General features: G+C 38.7%; 3 protein-coding genes across 13 annotated transcripts; 1 reads left to right on the forward strand and 2 right to left on the reverse strand.

Annotated features, from left to right (window-relative positions):
* Nucleotides 1–8: 8 nt before the first annotated feature.
* LOC112291730 (calcium-transporting ATPase 8, plasma membrane-type) lies at nt 9–12,224 on the reverse strand. Of its 6 annotated transcripts, XM_024539551.3 has the most exons (34): nt 12,087–12,224; nt 11,180–11,279; nt 10,774–11,081; nt 10,372–10,604; nt 10,113–10,202; nt 9,924–9,993; nt 9,708–9,778; nt 9,406–9,489; nt 9,045–9,122; nt 8,720–8,794; nt 8,354–8,437; nt 7,942–8,024; nt 7,579–7,654; nt 7,363–7,418; nt 7,139–7,181; nt 6,928–7,011; nt 6,371–6,454; nt 6,214–6,267; nt 5,985–6,050; nt 5,569–5,664; nt 5,272–5,385; nt 4,767–5,000; nt 4,410–4,559; nt 3,965–4,081; nt 3,677–3,775; nt 3,372–3,509; nt 3,055–3,155; nt 2,908–2,953; nt 2,586–2,660; nt 2,294–2,371; nt 2,047–2,154; nt 1,679–1,770; nt 1,413–1,522; nt 9–1,119 (listed from the first exon to the last, which is right to left on the reverse strand). In XM_024539551.3, exons 3-34 carry the CDS (start codon nt 11,051–11,053, stop codon nt 851–853), a joined length of 3,438 nt encoding a protein of 1,145 aa, XP_024395319.1. In that variant the 5' UTR covers nt 11,054–11,081; nt 11,180–11,279; nt 12,087–12,224; the 3' UTR covers nt 9–850. The 6 variants fall into 6 exon arrangements, 5 of the variants coding, with proteins under 5 accessions (XP_024395319.1, XP_024395321.1, XP_024395320.1 ...); XM_073538817.2 differs by lacking the exon at nt 12,087–12,224 and having other exon boundaries at nt 1,060–1,201; nt 11,180–12,045; XM_024539553.3 differs by lacking the exons at nt 2,047–2,154; nt 12,087–12,224 and having other exon boundaries at nt 11,180–12,041.
* Nucleotides 12,225–12,467: 243 nt separating this feature from the next.
* LOC112291731 (3-isopropylmalate dehydratase small subunit 1) lies at nt 12,468–14,002 on the reverse strand. Its single transcript, XM_024539556.3, has 2 exons — nt 13,354–14,002; nt 12,468–13,127 (listed from the first exon to the last, which is right to left on the reverse strand). Exons 1-2 carry the CDS (start codon nt 13,860–13,862, stop codon nt 12,815–12,817), a joined length of 822 nt encoding a protein of 273 aa, XP_024395324.1. The 5' UTR covers nt 13,863–14,002; the 3' UTR covers nt 12,468–12,814.
* A 122-nt stretch (nt 14,003–14,124) lies between these two features.
* On the forward strand, nt 14,125–16,545 carry LOC112291732 (uncharacterized). 6 transcript variants are annotated; one of them, XM_090255923.1, is made up of 5 exons: nt 14,267–14,408; nt 14,762–15,019; nt 15,325–15,540; nt 15,736–15,971; nt 16,224–16,545. In XM_090255923.1, exons 3-5 carry the CDS (start codon nt 15,385–15,387, stop codon nt 16,330–16,332), a joined length of 501 nt encoding a protein of 166 aa, XP_090112049.1. In that variant the 5' UTR covers nt 14,267–14,408; nt 14,762–15,019; nt 15,325–15,384; the 3' UTR covers nt 16,333–16,545. The 6 variants fall into 6 exon arrangements, with proteins under 6 accessions (XP_073394921.1, XP_090112049.1, XP_090112050.1 ...); XM_090255924.1 differs by having other exon boundaries at nt 14,762–14,994; XM_073538820.2 differs by lacking the exons at nt 14,267–14,408; nt 14,762–15,019 and adding an exon at nt 14,125–14,234.
* The last annotated feature ends 1,504 nt before the right edge of the window (nt 16,546–18,049 follow it).

The raw sequence follows: 18,049 nt of genomic DNA on the forward strand, positions 1-18,049 counted from the left end.
AAAAGGTGAGAGCTTTGAACTAAAAAATTTCATGAATTGAGAAAAAACAAAGCTTTTAAGGCAATTTCCAGTTAGAGGCTGGCTCATGACATCACTTAGAAGTTGTAATAGTAGAATACACAAATGACCTGGAGATTGTGTAGAAGTCTAGAAAACTGTAGAGTTTTACTTCAGCAGCAGATCAGAAAAATCGTTTCGGGTATACGATTTGAGACTAAAAACTTTCGTAGGCACATAGAAAAATTTGAGTCTGGAGCTGAGGTAGTAGTAGGCTAGGTTATTAGATAAGGGCTTCACATCACTAAAATCTTTAAGACAAATTCCTGAAGGAACTCCTGATCCATTGCCATCCAGTAACTAGGTATATTCTAAGAATTCCAGAGAATGCTTTCCTGTGAACTAATGTTCATGGTTCCTGCGGACTGCTCTTCTCAAATTAAGAACTTCCTGCCGTATATTCCAAACCACAAGTATGTTCGCTTTTGCTACAACATGTGGGGTGCGAGAAGAACATTCCACCTGAGTGTCAGCCTGACACCGGTCTCATGTATAAACAATGCAACACCATGATTGCAGCCAGAAATCAGATCCACAGTTACTTGGTGATGTAACCTCAAAGCCTCTCGTTGTGACGCCACATTTTCGTTTGAAATGATTAGACAAAATGCAGTCTCACATCTACGACTTTCAAAAAAAGTTGATGTGAGAGGATGTGCTCGATATGAGTGGTCAACTGAGGTGCCCGAGGAACTTGGAGAGAAGATGCAACACAACTGAGGGTTGATGGTTGTCTACGACTGAAACGGCTTCACCAAAATGCATGAATTGTACAGAATGTATAAAAGCGAAGCTATTTCTTATCCGACCAGGCTACACCAGGCTTGGGTACTTGGGCTGCGCGTGTCGCCGAGGGCGCCTTGGCATGAGTGTTGGGGAAAAAGGCATACCTGAGCCTAGAGAAAAATGGCTCAGTTGGAGGTGGGTAAGGAGACGGGTATGTGGGCATAGGCACCCGCACAGTTTCTCCACCAATTACAGCTTCCAAAAATTTGGTCCCTTCCGGATACTGGACTCCCTCATCATTGCCCTTCTGCCCAACCAGCACCGCGGTGATAGCTCCTGCGAATCATGACAATCACTTTCAGAAGTTCCTTATGCTTGCAGGCACAACTCTGCAGATTTGAAGAAAAACTTCAGCTACCTAGCTCCAGCCCAACCGACCAGGAGAATATCCAGTGTTGATTTGGGAATTGACTTATTATTCCAATGCAGCGTGTTACATGCTGGCAAGTATACAAATATTCAGCTTTATGTATCTTTGGAGGTCGAGCTCTAGGTGCAAAGCTTCAATAAACGGCTTCAAGAAACAAATTCTTCATCAAATAAGCAGAGAATAAAGGATGAGAATATACCCCCTTCGCTGAGTACGATATGGTGTTCTTGTGCCCTCCAAAAGAAGAGATATGTGTGGAATGGTTCATCTGGTACTGGAATAAGTTTTACCGCAGCAGCGAAAGGCATGCTGCAATAATCCTCCACCCTTCCCATTTTAATTAACGGATGCCGTATAGACATTATACAAGGAATTCGCAAGTTCATTTACATGTACTAAGACATAATCGAAAATGAAGGGGCTGAAAGATCAGTTGACAACAGATATAGAAAAGAAACAACATACCTGAGTAGGCCCAAGCATACACATAATATCCACATTTGCCAATTCAATCCCACTGTGGAAGCAAAGTCGCCTGCAAATTCCACAATCAAAGCCTGACAACGCAAGCCCCCAAAACAGAGGCACTATCAGAACAGATTTGAATTAATTAAATCAAACAATCAACCAGAAAAAGAAACTAATAAAGAAAGATGATCCAATATCCAACCTGAGTAAGACATGCGAGAAAAACTGGGTAAACGACATACCGTAAAAAGTAAAATTCATTTATTATTTGAAAGTGAAAGGTGAATTCTAATGACTGATTACTACAACATAAAATTCAAAAACACGCGGTATATTTAAAAACGTAAGGGCACATGAATGAGAACCTGCATAATACACGTGAACAACGTGACGTACAGGAAGAGATGATTATTATATAACCCTTCGAAGACATTCATCGCATCAGGCTTCCTTGCATTTATCTCATTGAATATCTGCTTCATTTATGGTGTAAAGATTCAACAAATGATCATGGAATGTTTAATAACTCAGTCCTCTAAATATACGGACTTTCATATCAGCATTTTCAGATTAGCATAATGTCTGCTCTGTCTAGATTGTAACAATTCACACCTGACAGAACACGAAGGCGTTAAAAATGATAGTCTGAAGCTCTTCCTCTCTTTCTGTCTTCTCTGTGACTGGATTCCACTGTGACACGCCCACCCAGAGTTAGTTTATGCAACAAAGAACTAGGGAGACTTCGAAGCTTGCTTCAAGGCAAGGCATCAACAAATGTGCTGTGCTTAAATGGCGCTTCTGTCTGTTGCAATCTATTACGATCGTCGAAACACTATGATGCTTTGTATCTTCTAGGATAACAGTCTCATCATGTAATCAGAATCATGATAAGAGGGAGTCTCACAGTCTCGTCATGGAGACCAAGAATCTCATAGCCTTTAAAATGCAGCACAAGCAACATAGACAGCTGGTACAGTGTCTGCGTGTGAAACAGCCAAGTTTATTAGATAATAGAACAGCGGTGAACATTCTTTGTTACATCAAGGAATCCTGAAAAATCCTTTCGAACAGAACCTAAACCTTAACAGCAACATACCAGAACCTTGCAAGAAGCTGGAAGTGGTTGAAATATAAGAAGGATTACAAACATTGAGAGTGAGATCCAGATGAAATAGTAGCATACAATTTTTAGTGGGAACATAATATATGACCAGGGAACCATGTACCTGACCAACGATGTTGCGCCACATGACGTTGGTTATCAGAGGAGTCCTACAACGTGAACCCCCGATAGAGTGTCAACGTTTCGAAAATGAAATAGACCACTTCGTTATTTTATAAGCCTGCATGTGAGTAGTACACACTTTGCTTACGTGGATGGTATAGGTGGTCTTTGCATAAGGATTTCCGTTGGAGGTTCTGTAGCTAAAGCCAACGCACCCAAAGTGTCCATGATCAGGTTCACCCACAGCAACTGCGGCATTCCAGAAGCAGAGCATTATTATCGGTCCTCATTGCGGTCAAGTCCAAGTAACATTGCCAAAATAATCACTTAGAGCCATTACTTGTGGCTCATGGTATTATGGAAACTACTGTTCTGGAGAAAAAAGTTAAGGTGCATTCCACATTGCTAAATATCTAGCCAGTATCGATTAAAGAAAATCAAAAGCCAGGTAAAGTTCAAGCATACCTGCACAGCCGTAAGAGGAGCCTCACCGCTGGCTAAGGCTGTGATGAAATTAAGCAACAATGCCACTCCGTTCACTGTAGTCTGAAACTGAATAAATTTTTGAATGTTCACGTATATTGACCTTCCCCATCTTACTACCTGCAACCAAAATCGCACTTTAAGAAAAGAAGTTGTAATATCTACTCCTAAAGCCGTCTTTGGATGCATGCACTTCTCTAAATAGCACGTCTGAAACCCAAGCAAGACACTGTCCAATCTTCTGATGAGCGTGCATCTAAAAGCCTGGGTGCACAATATTCACATACCTTAACAATGGAGGCAAAGTTATCATCTAAAATTATAATGTCGGAGCTCTCCTTTGCCACCTCTGTACCAGCAATGCCCATGGCCAGTCCAATTGATGCCTTCATAAGAAAACAAGCGGAAAGTCAGGGGAATTTTAATAGTACCCTCGTCTAAAGGCTCGCTGAGCAGCAATAAAGCGATGGAAGACTGTGCAAGCTGCACAAGTTAGAACTTGAGTGTAACATACTTGTTCTCGAGACAGTACGGATTTAAGTGGGCAACCAATGCAATTATCGCAGTATTTGCACCTCGTGTAAAGCTGGGGCATCATTTGTACCATCCCCAGTCACTGCAACTATTTCTCCCATCTCCAGCAACCTTTTTACAAGCGTGTGCTTGTCAGTAGGAGAGGATCTTGCCATAACCTGCAGCAGATTAAAAGATAAAAAGATGTTCAAAAAGACCTCGTTGGCATTTGCCAGTTATGACTACTAAAATTGATGCAAAGTTCTTACTGATACAAGTCAAATATCAAAAAATGGTCAATGAAACAATACGTGCACAATCTGGTTACATTGCCTCGACTTTTTGGAATTTAATCATACCTGTGAGGTATCAATATAGTCATCGACATTGCCAACCTAATGTGATGAGGAAGAAGTTGAAGTGGGACAAGGCTCAGCATGTTCCCTATAGAAGAGTGGTAAAGCAGAGGAAAGAAGGTGTAAAGTAGACAAAGATCTGCAAACTTACGTCTACATTTGGCAGCAACTCACACTGTTCTTCAACAGTCATGACTCGAAAATCCTTTCCTTCTACAGCTATGCCATTAGGAGTCAGTATTCCGCACTCTATTGCAATAGCTTTCGCAGTGTGAATGTTGTCTCCGGTCACCATTCTGACCTGAATTTGAGCTTCGAAAAAAGCAAGAGCAAGGGAATTAAGCGTCAAAAGAAGATATGGTTACTTCGAATAAAACCTCTGACAAACAACTCCACAGGGGTTGGTTGCAAAAGTTGGGCATAACATGTATTTAGTGAAACCAAGTGTGTCCGTTACTTTCAAGACCATTTTTAGGAAGGAAAACACGAGCCTTTAAACGCGTCATACTTTGATTCCCGCCGCCTGACATCTCGCTACTGCCTCAGGAACACCAGGCCTGCAGGGGTCTTTTATTCCCACTATAGCTATACACGTAAGATCTCCTTCAGGCAACCCATTTTCTTTAATTCTTTCAGGAGTCAACCCCGCTACCTCTTCAGATGTGAGTTCCTTATAAGCAAAGCATAAGGTACGCAACGCAGAGTTTGCAAAACTGCTAATTATCAACTTCAATTCAACCATCTGTTTCATGTCTCACCAAAAAAAAGTGAGTAGGCATTCCAAAAAGTCACAAGAGCAACCCACGGTCAAATTACATGACTAGGAGCATCTGCGACAAATTAATTTTAGAAATGTGAGGTTAATTGACAGGAGTTGTTCGATATACGAAAGTCGCAAGCATACTAAACTCCCCAAATGAAAACAAAACAAACAGAATCTACTGTTTTAAAATGGACTTTAATATAGACTTTAAGAACCATTATTACTAATCGAATGAGTGCGACGGATACACCTTCTCAGGATCAAGTGGAATCATTGTGCCATCCGGTTGAAGTATTTTAGAGCAAAAATCCAATACGATCTCAGCTGCCCCTTTCCAATGCACGTACGTTTTCCCCTCTTGTGTCTGCACCAGGAAGACACTATTGAAGCAGTTCCCAATTAAAAGGATGCTCTTCCTCGCAGATAGATCAACATGGATGATGCAACACCAAGATGAACATAATCTGCACAAACTTATTTTCTATAAATGGCTTCGTTTCCTGCCGCAATTAAAGGAAATTGGGGCTAAATTACAATTCCGACTCACACTAAAGCAGACTCCCATTTTCTTCTTAGTGGAATTGAAGGTCTCCACTCCTTTCACAGTACAACTTTTCTTGACTTCGTCGAACTTTGCACCTAACTGATCAGATTGATAGAAATAAATCAGCAGTTCATAATAAAGAGTGAGCATAAAAGACTCGACATGTTGTGAAAGAAGCTTGACATGCGCAATTTTCTGCTCTGGTATACCCAAAGCTGCACGCTATACATCACTTCAAACAGAATTATTTATGGAACCATTCAGGAAAGAAAAGAGCACTTCTAACTATGATCAAATTTGAGAAACTCGTGCACCAACCTCGAAGATTTGGTGATATTGTTGTCAACAAAATTGCAAAAATCTTAGATAGGTTGTGAGCTAATAAACTATTAAATGCGTTACAATTGGAAATATCATACCTTAACTCCCCAAGAGAGCACAGCTTGTTCGGTGGGGCTCCCACTCACCTCCGGAGGCCCCCCCCCCTACAATAGAAACATGGATAAGTAAAAATGTATCGCTAACGAAGAGCTCCGCATCGAATGATGCACGTTGCTTGTTGATAAGAAACGATCGCATAACAGAACTACAACAACATTGTCCCTCATCTTACGCCGACAACTGAAAGTGTACATCGAGTATGATTACCTTGGGAAAGAACACATTTCCGTTGCTGTTGAGGCAGACACTTTGAAAGATTATCTACAAGGTAAAATCATTAAGTAAGTCGCTCCACTGGTCCCACATAGTAGCTGAAGGCTTTCATTAGAAATTAATTGTCCCTGGACAAGTTAATCAGTGCTACCTCAGTAACTTGCGTGTTAACCTCCTGGTCGATTGAAGTGGATGTACGTAGTTGTCCACAAATCCAATTGGTTACGACCGTCATCTGGAGGATGTCAAGTAAACAAGTGTATATCAAATGCATACGTTATTTGGGGACTGAAAAATGTACATAAGCTGTGCAAATGATCTGAACATGAAATTCGAGCAAAGGAAATTCTTAACATTTAAATAAACTCCCGATTAGTAGCGCACAAGCATGAGCATGATGAGTTCAAAGGGTGAAAGATGAATCGGTAAATACACTGCAAATGACACGCAGAACGAGAGTCAAACCAAGCTACCACCTTACCAATAATATGAATCACCTGAGGCACTGAACCGTACTACTTGTTTCGAAAAGTAAAGTAGAAAAATATAAACAAGCTAAACCTGAGCTCGTGCAAGTGAGTACAATCAATTTGGAGACTTAAAACATGTCATGGTCAAACCACCCCCATAAAAAATGAGAACCCTCAAAAACCAAGCTTAATACAACCTTGATACTGACCCAATTTCACATACAGGACATGAACTGACCAAGTTCATTGTAAGAGTTCCCGTTTTGTCACTGCAGATAGCTGTTGCAGAACCCATAGTCTCACATGCCGACAAGTGTCTGACCTGAGCAATATTCATGCAGTTTCAGAGTTGCAGGTAAGTCTTCAAAGAAAGATTACAGGCAACAGCACATGTTTTGGTATATTACTTTAACAGACCAGAGCTTTATAAATCTTACGATACAACTTACCAAAGCTCGGTCGTCCATCATCTTTGCCATTGAGTATGCTAACCTGTTTAAAAGCAGTACAACATTGAAAGTATCACCTACACCAAACCTAGCTAAGGCTACAACATGATCCTCTCTGAAAGGAATAGAGAACCAACCAGAACGTTAAAGGACTTTGAATTGGAAAGGGTGAATTATCTGATCAAGAGATTTATATTAAATGTATGGGTGTCAAAGGTTCTGACGTCAAAGTTACTGCAAGAGGCAGTCCTTCCGGCACAGCCACCACCACAATAGTCACCTGCGTTTATCCCACATTACACTCCGTGTAACTCATCCTCACGTTAAAACTACGGAGTTAATAAACAGAAATAAATAGCATTTTTAGGGCAAGAACTTTCACTAGAGCTGGTCAGGAAAAAGGCGAAAATACCAGAGACCAGGAAAATCTGAATACTTACTGCGATTGCGAAATAGTCGACAAATTGTTTTCCATCACTTCCAGAAAAATTCTTGAAATCAACAACCGCCAGGAACCTTTGAGAGGTAGAAGAGGCGATAATGAGTCTACTTTACCTCTGAGGAAAGAATCTGCTTCACTAAATTAACAAAGCAATCTGTGGTGAAACGAAATGTATATGAAAATCTGATTTTCATCTGATGGCCATTTGAGAGCGTGAAATCGACAGTTCGTGTGCAATGCGCACAAGAATATTAACATTTTACATATGCATGTGGCGCAGTTGCGTTCCTACACACATAACTCCTCTGACGATTCAACAGTATTATTTCAAAACCATCTCTGGAGCTCACTATGTTCTCACCGGCAAACGAGGACAATGAAGACGACAACAGCAAAGCTGACGCCAACTTTGCCAACAGTCGTAGCGAGGCTGTTGAGGCGCTCCTGCAAAATACGTCTGAATATGGGGAAATACCTCATACAAAAGGAAATCATAATCATGCTAATACTGCATAACACTGCAATCGATCACCTAAAACATGAGTGAATAACCTGACGCAAGAGAGAAAATTCCAGCAAAAAACATGGCGTTCTGAAACAAAGGAGTCTATCAGGGAGGGCCAAAATGGATACTGTTTCAGCTCTACACTACCTCACCAGCAGCAGCTGTGCAAGATTAAAACGTATCCTTAACAAGGGCAATGTAAGGTCTTTGTCTTCTTGGTGGTTTACATAATACTATGATCGACTCTAGAAGGCAAACCATTGCAAACCTGCAGAGGAGTTAACTCATCGTTATCTTCACTAATGGTCGCCATCAATTTCCCCCACTCAGTTGCCATGCCTACGGCTGTAACCTGCACAGGTCACACATGACTATGATCCATTCTACATGTTTTCCTTCCACTTGATCAAACATGTCACAGAAATAATTATATCCTCACAGAAGATGTACAAACATGAGATTTTTATGCATGCATTCTCATTTTATATTCCAGAATTTTCTCAAGTAAACATGATAGGGATCGTATGTTTCCTGAGAAAGCGCGATAATCTTGTGATGCATTGTGCAATTAAAAGTGACTACGCAGACTTCTTTATAAGTATAAAACAAGGCATAAGGTTTATCTGGAACAAACCATCATGTCGCCAAAACCATCCATTACTTTACACCCTGAAAGCATAAAGGGACGCTCCTCTTCATCCTTAGCCATCTGCACACAGCCATTTTGTCATCTTCCAAAAGAGGTTCTCATAAGGAAGGTCTGGCACACTTACAGATATAGATAGATAGATAGATAGATAGATAGATAGATAGATAGATAGATAGATAGATAGATCCCACGAACCAAGTTAGTTCCATCACTGAACATTTTTCAACTAAAGTCTTTGATTATGCGCAAGAGCATTATGACACCGAAGCAGAAGACAATCGAAATTGGAGAGATGATGAGATATACAGACAGGTTCACTTTCACCAGTCATACTCGATTCATCCACAAGCATTGAATGCCCTTCAATCAGCAGTCCATCAGCAGGTATCTGCGTTCAATCGAAAACTCCCACACAACACATTACACATAGAAGCAGTCGTTATGTATTTCGACTTGAACTGTGACATCATATATCAAGTCATCGAAAACACATTTTTGGTGATCATGTAATAAGCAGTTGTGTTCTGCTTAGAACTCTCAACCTCCAAATTCCAGTTGAGTATGACAAGCAATACATAACAATTACCTGCACAGGTTAACAAATTAGAAAGAAGATTCATTGATTTCTCTATAAAAGTGACAAAAGAATGTCGAAATGACTTGACACTTACTTGATCACCAATGTTGAGCTGTACAATGTCACCCACCACAAGATCAAAAATAGAAACTTTCATCCTCCTTGAACCTCTGGTTACCTGTTCGCAAAAGATTTCAATATTTAGTAAAGAAAGAATCTTTTGCGACAAATTATTGAATCTAATGTGCCCACTAGAAGGTTGAATAAGACACAATGTTTTATTTTAGCACATTGACACAACCAAAATAAAAGTCCGTGCAACTCACTCTATTACCATAACATCGACCAATCTAACACAAACAACAGATCATTTAGAGGTTTTGAGGAAGTTCCTACATTGATTAAGATCTTCCGCTTCTGAGCACTAAGCTGTCGAAACTGTTGGGCCTGTTGATAATCACTGACGGCTGCACTTCATATCATAACCCAACAGCAAAAATGTCAGAAGGATTTGCACCATAAGCGTCAATGTAGGTGACATATGAACCATTCAACTACTCCCTATTTGCTACGACTCAGATACAAACATATAAAAGGCTGTTAAAACTTAACATGAAACCATGACCACCAGGACGATTGCAAAGCTTATACCACCTCCATCATACCAGCCTGTTGCCAAACCCTGCACCCAACACCTTAACAGTTTAGCTACACGGATGTAATGGTCACTATTAGTCCACCAATATATTGGACCATATCCGACCCAATAACCATGGAGACATCTCTTCAAAGTAAACGCACCTCAGTGGTCAATCCCACAACCAACGACACAATGGCGCAGCATACCAATATCAACAGTGTCTCGTCTCTAAAAGTCTCCAAAACATAAGCCTATGCACAGGTCATTATAAAAAATCACCAACAAACTTCATTGTGCAGTAATGTACAGGTCAGTACTCAATGCTCACTTTCATCCTCACATAGTAGGTTACTCCACATTCTTTTTCCTGTTAAAACAACTCATAAAAAATTTACACATTAAAGAATTTAAAAAGATTACCAAAAATATTTTAGCCTTCTTGACTGGATATGTGTTTGGCCCGAAGGCATCTTTCCGTAAGTTAATGTCAGCAGGAGAGCCTTCAATTCCCTTAGCCGGATCGACTCTCAAGCTATTAGCAACACCCTTAATACCTCCAAAAGCTTTCAATGACTCAGGGTTTGATTCGAATCTGGCTATCTCCTCGGGTGAGATTGTGAACCCTGCTAAACTCCAAGGTGGCACTGCGCGCTCTGTGAAGGTCTCCGGTGGATATTGAGAGTCAGTAGCCGGCGTAGATCACTGAACAAGAGCTAAAGCATGCTCTAATACTTAGAGTTCAGCGCCAAAAATCAAAACTATTGCCATTGCGTTTATCCATACCAAACTATCGACAAATGTTTTAGTAAGCATCACAGTCACCTTCTGGTCCAGTTTTCTTCTTTTTGGAGCTGACTTTGCTATCAACTCGTTTACTCTTTTTGTCCTTAACATCCATTTTAGTCTCCTTCTTGGGATCAATTGCATTCGGTGGGGCATCACTTCGCACAGGCAGCTGGGCACTTTTCTGAAGGGCTTTCTTTGCAAGAACATCGTACGGATCTCTCTGTCCTTGCTGTGAAGGATCTTTTTGAACTTGCTGTGAAGGATCTTTCTTAGCATTCGGATTGTATACTGGACCTTCAGTCTTCTGCAACGGCATGATGATATACTTCTACGGCTTGAGTCACCTGCTCTCAAAACCGCACAAAACAATTTGAAGAGCTACATCTGTTAACAAGCTAAGAAGGGCGAAAAATAAGAGAATACATCACTACAGTATAATTACCTCATACATTCCATGTGCATTCGTAATGCAGTACTCTGTTTCCTTCTAATTGAAACCTGCAATTTCCAAGCGTGGACTTGATCGCGTGCCTCACTGTAAACTGCCAACATGAAAACAGCATGCTGAGCCCTAATTCAAGGTGGTTTGCAATCTTCTCCGCAGACCAAATTCAGGCTCTTTTACCCCTAGAGTGATCGTCTACCACGGATGCAGCTACTCCAAGTGTGGCGGCAGGCACGATCTTCCCATAAGCTTCGCCGCCGTCAGAAATGTAGACTACTCAATTCCCTCCACTCATTAAGAAATTCATTCTCTCACTTATCAAATCAGACCGAACCCATGTCACAACTATGACTGGAATCCAGAGGTCCTCCACTGTGTCCATCATGGACGCTACACCATAAGTTCCAAAGTCGATTCGTTGCTCACGCCACAGGCAAGACAACTTCCAAGCTGGCAAGCTTCAGAATGGCTTACGCAAAACCGGCTGCATAGTTCAAAGAAAATTCGGGCGATGCAAGAGTGGCGATGGTTTGAGGGCAATTAAGGAAGAACAACAAAGGGTTGGTAAAAGGAAAATGAAAGACTGGAAGCGTTGCATTTAGAAAAGAGAATTCAGAGCGCATCAAGAGGAAGAGATGTTAGGATGTTCCTGGTTGTTTGGACTTCCAGTATTAACCGCCTTTCCTATGACAAGTTCATGTGAAGCCAACCGACGCGAGCCAAAGCGTCTACTCATTCTCAGTACTCAACGGTCAATGTATTAGTAACCTAAGCTTCACTTGCATACGGTATCAAGCAGGGACCCCCATAATTCCCTATCTCGTTTGCAACTTCGAAGTTCCTTTGTCATTCAGCAAGTCTGCAGAAATGAGTGGTGTAGTTGTTCGGTGAGGGGCACACATACCACGATCACTCGAGTTTGAACTCGAGATGTGATTGATAGACCACCACAACCTCAAGTGCATTCACTTCTATTAAGTTGCACGTATTTTCCACGACCATAGATTCTTCGGTGTACAATATTCCATCGATCGTTTAAGAGATCGATAACGAGACGCTAGGCTGTAAAATCCCATAGAACATGATCACATAGAACCTAGCCAGGATTACTACTTTAGTAGAATAAGAAAATCATTATTCATCAACAGATGAAATGGCAACCAGCGGAATAGGTGTGTTAATTACGTTATGAAAATGGCGGGGAAACAATATCAGATCAACTTGCGCCAAACATGAGTAGTAATGAACAATTGATATTCTAGTAAGGTCTTCCAGAACACTCACATACTCAATAAGTGCAACAGTCCTGAACTATATATTTAAAAATCCAGAACCGCAATAACTTTTTTCGGTGAAAGCGAACTATGCTCCAGAATAGGATGCGGGTGAAACTTGAACTCAAAAGATCCGTCATATGCCTCTTGTTAGAGGAAAGGGATTCTTAACAACGTATGATCCTTGTAAACCACCATCTCTAAACAACTTCAGCATTAAACGAACTCAAATATTAAACGCGAATCCAAAATTTTAGTCGAGCTTATACGACAGAAGCATGAGGACTAAAGATAACTACTGGTGCAATCAGATGAAGCCAAAGGTGAGGCACACTTCAAATTACTCGAATGTAAGCACCTACTGTGCTGTCGATGCAATCATGCCAGTACTTCTCGCATAAGAGAAGATGCCACCGGCATCGATTACTGGTCCCGCTTCGCCAATAGGCTTTAAGTGGTATTGCTTTCCAGTGCTGTGATTCACCAAAACATCATTATCCATATCCAAGGTCACAATATCTCCAGTGTGGTTCTCTTCCCAAATCTTCCCATTGGTCTCAACTGGGTACAGCTCCCCTGTAGCTACTGAATTCCGGAAAAAAATCCTTGCATAAGATTCGGCAACCACAGCACGACAACCGGCAGCACCCAAGGCCACTGGGGCATGCTCCCTGCAAATTTGAACAAAATCAAAATGAATCCTCAGACGAGGTCGCCCATACATAACCAGACAGGGATATTCCCCAATATGCTAATACATGCTGGACAGAACACAAATGTGGTTTCTCTGTCCCAATCAACGTGTTCACAATGCAAAAATTGTGAAAAATTCACCATGTACGGAGTGTCACAGTTCCGAGCGAGAGATCGATTAAAAGCCGTCAGAATGGCACCTACCTGGAGGACCCGCATCCAAAATTGCCACCACCAATAATGACCTTGTACTCGGTCTTCATTGCTCCATCTTCGATGAATTTGCCCCATTGCGCAGGGAGTCCAATCATAGCGTAACTGCCAAGCTTCTCGTACTCCTCAGGTTTTGATGGTACCAGAGTAAGGTACTCAGCAGGGATAATCTGGTCCGTATCTATGTTATCCCCGACGACGAAGCATTTTCCATGAATTACACGACACCCACGACCCGACTCACTGTCGACCACAGCGTCGGCCTCGTTAGCAAGGGCACGCAGCCTGCCAGCATTAGAAACGACACCCTGACTCCTCTGCTTCTCCACTTCAAGCCGCAACGCAAGGCCCCACAGGGCACTCCCCGCGCAGGCAACGCCTTGTGTGAAGCATGGCACCGAAACACAGCGTAGCGAGGCCCGGTGCAAAGAGCAAGCGAACGACGAGGTGATGGCTGAGCTCGCAGGCCCAGCCTGTTGTCCCAGTGCGACCGTAGCCATGCCGCTCCCCGGCAATTCAGCAACGATATCCCTAATTTCACCTCAACAACAACAACAACAACAATTCAAGGCTCACGAGAAATAGCAAGCAAGTAGAAAGGCAGTGGCGGGATGCCGCGCCACAAGGAAGTGGCATCCACAGCTACCGTGGAGGTCCTATCACCGTGAATGTCCAACTGCCACTTTCGCAGAGGCTGACGTGGATGGTCTCACGAGCTGACTGGGATTCGGGATCCAACTTCTGATAGCTTATCAGATACTGGGTGTTATATGGGAGAGAAGAAAATGTCAATTTTGGGTGTCAATTCAGTGTGTAATTCTTGGTTTCAAATAAGGAAGATTGCATGGAGGAAATCTTTAGAGATAGCTAATGTGGGTATATTCTAAAAATAGTGATTTAAAAGGGCAAGTGACACCCCTGTTGTAAATGCTTTGTAAACTGAAGCAGTGGAAGTAAATGATAACTTTAATGATCTTCACCCTACTTATTAATAAGTAAATTGTTTGATATTAAGATGTAAAAATGAGGTTTGAAATAAATTTTGGGTAGAATATCTATCACTTTGGTCTACTCTTGTTGCTTTTATTTGAAATCTAGTTGAAGAAGAAATGTTTTCATTTGTATTTCTTCAACATTTGTATGTTTTCTCTTTATCTTCTTCAACTAGATGTTCCTTAATAACTCCACAGTGAGAGAGAATATCTTGCTATAATATAATATAACATCTCCAATTAATATTGCTACACTCTACCTGATCTCCACACAACTTAAATTGATTGAAAAGCACGCTTCTATGTTTAAAAAGTATTTAGTAGCTCAATATTTAATCCAAGTATTGACCTATATAAAAATAAACCATTTTTTTTTTTTTTTTTTTTTTTTTTTGTGTTTTTGGCAGCCATATTAAAATCAAAACAAAATTTTGAATTAAAAATCTTTCAGAGAAAATAGAATGTCTTTTAAAAAAACATCTCAAAGATTATTTTTTTCATAAATCATTCATTGTCTCCCTCTAAACCACCAACCTTTCTTAAAGCAAAGAAAAGAGAAAACATACAAAAGAAAGAGACACATTATTAGCTAATTGTCTACAAGGAAGTCACGTGGAGTGTTGAAATATCAATTGGAGATGTAGTGTTAACAATTCACTACATATGTTAGTGCCAATTTTTGAAATTTTCATTATTGCAATTATGTTAATAATCATCTAATGATCACATTTTTATTTTGAAACTATATATATATATATATATATATATAAATAATTTAAAAGTTTTCTTGAATTATTTCCACAAATAGTAAATGTAAATTTAATGAAGTAATTGCTGTAATAATAATAAATTTGAACTGTGCCAGTAGATGTTGCCTTCTATAAAAAGAAATACCAACAACACTTAACAGAATAAGAAAAGTAAATGCGTTGAAATATATATTCACATGATTAAAAATCCACTTTGTCAGGCAATGATCATCAAACAAACAGTAATACCAATTGGGAAACTACAGAAAGAATAGAAAAGAATGTCAGAAGCAGAAGAAGAAATTGAAGGAGAGGAAGGATCCACTGGCCCAGCTGAAGTTCCAATGCCATCTGAAGTTCAATTAAAATTAGCCGAACAAGGAAATTACTTGGCCACCAATTTAAATGCCTTATTTGCCACAACAATGCAACTCAATGTAACCAAAACTCAACCCATTCCTCAAACATTCACGACATATCTCAAACATGAAATTCCTTCATTTTTCTTCTGAGTTTCTTTATTTTCCCCCTTGAAACAGTGTTTCTCTCGCTTGCAGTAAATAATAATAATAATAATAATAATAACAAGTGTTTGAAATGGTTTAATTGGTCTGGGTGGGTTGTGAATATAGGCTGACATACTTGCCATTCGTGAGATCATAAGAAATGGTCATGAAAAGCTCAGTGCTGATTGTAATAAGAAGATGGGCTTTTTCTCAAACCGCATTTCGATTATTGAGAAAGAACGGGCTGAAGAGAAATTAATTGCAGAAGCAGAGAAAAACAAAGCACTTGGCTTGCCTGTTGAAGAAGAAGATCCTTTGGCCAAATTCATCAAAATTCATGCCCAACTTGCTGACCTTGTCAGGTTCGCTGAAAAAAATAAATCCTATCTCTTATTTTTCCTTTACTTTCTCTTAGGGTTTATTCACAAATATTTGAAAGCCCCCATAATTTGTTATGTAAATCATTGCATTATAGGCATGTGGGTACATGTGTGTGTGTGTGTGTGTGTGTATATATATATATATATAAGTGTGTGTGTATTTATTGTAAAAGAAAAATTCTATAGTTTGATAATTTGATATTTGACAATGTTTTTGGAAATATTCAATATTAGGTCAAATCCAAGTATGATTAGCCAAGCTTGTTTGAAGCTGGAGGAAACGATATTTGCATTGGAACCGGACAGTACAGCACCACCTTCAGAAGAAAAAGATTTTTCTTAAGATGCTCTTGGAATGAATGGAATTACTGGAGAATTTAAATTCTTTTCAATTCGTGAGTTCAAATAAATCAATCAACCTTCGCACGATACTTTTTTTGATGTTTTCTGCTTGTATGTAAAGTTTTTGTAAATCTAATCAAATGTTATACTCTTGAAATTTACGCTTTTCCAGAAAAATGATGTGATAATGTGAAAATATTTGGATTTCATGTTACTTGAATTGTGAGTTTTTTTTTTTTTTTTTTTTTTTTTTTTTTAAATATCAGTTTCAAATTGAATAAACTAATGAATAGTGCATTTATTGCTTGTAATTTTATAGAAAGCTTCAACATGGATGCTATCATGAACATTTACGATTTGAATTTTAATTGATTTTGATATTTGCACTAATCTATGATTTCAAAAATTCTGCAATGAATATTCGGTTTTTGAGTATTACAGTACTTACGTAGTTGCAAATTGGTTTTCTGTGCATTAATTTCGAAAGCGTATTTTTCTCCATTAATAAGTTTGTAAAAATATCCAAAACTAGCTTTGGATCAGCCATCTGAAGTTTTTATTTTCATTTTCATTTTTTTAATACTGATTGTTGAGTTTAAAATATTTTTACACACTTTTCTTTTCTTTTTTTCAAAAAAAATATATAACTGGATTAAGTGCAAATAAAACAAACAAAATTTAAGTAGTGTAAAATATTCCTTTTTTACTTGCTTCTAAAAATTTAGAACTACCAATTTTATTATGTGCTACTTTTGGACTTTTACAATCATAGATTGTTTGATGATACGTAAAATAATTTAGAACAAACATCTTTCAAACCCAATTCATATGCTTTTGAAAGAAGCAATACAAATTGCATATTTTTTTAAAGAATGGTCTCCACTATTTCTACATTTCAATTTTTCTTTCATATCTTGAGTCTTAATGATAATAACTATAATAATAATTATTATCATTATTATGCATGTATAATGTATGATTTTGCATCAACAATCTTCTTTAATAGTTATTTTAATGCAAACAATCATTTTACTCATAATAATTAACATTCAACTAGTCTTCAATAGTGTTACAAATACAGAATGTTCATTTTAATTTTTATGGAAATGCATTACAATATTAAATAGTCAAATAAATCTAAAAAATTTGTATTTGGATTATAAAACTTAAGTTCAATTGAGAAAAATAGCTTCTTGAATGAAAAAAGTTTGTTGGTATTATTATTGATTATTATTATTTTATAATAAAAAAATATTTATATATTCTTAGACAATTCAATTGCTTATTGTTGTACTACAAATGTCAGGCATCAAAAGCAGAGAAAATAGTTGTTAAAAAACTAAACTATATTAAAACACATGACTATTTTCATACACAATTGTTGTCATATTGTATTATTATCAAGTAACAACAGTATTAAATTGTAAAAAAACCATATTAAAAAGAAATTGATTGCCACTTTTTTCTAATCCGTGTACTAAAAGTTGACAAAAATTCTTGAAAAGATAGAGTTTAATTCTTTTATTATTGTTGTATTCTTATAGTGAGAAATAATTTTTTAGATTATAAAATTTAATTTATTTTGTTTTATAATCTATTTGATATATATAAAAATAAAATTCTAAAATATAAACCCATCATCTTTGCTAGATGAGATTTCTAATATATATATATATATACACACACTTTGATCCCTATGTAAGCTTAGTGGACATAGA

This window comes from Physcomitrium patens, chromosome 14 (genome assembly GCF_059467195.1).
Source record: "Physcomitrium patens ecotype Gransden chromosome 14, ASM5946719v1, whole genome shotgun sequence".
Taxonomy (NCBI): domain Eukaryota; kingdom Viridiplantae; phylum Streptophyta; class Bryopsida; order Funariales; family Funariaceae; genus Physcomitrium; species Physcomitrium patens.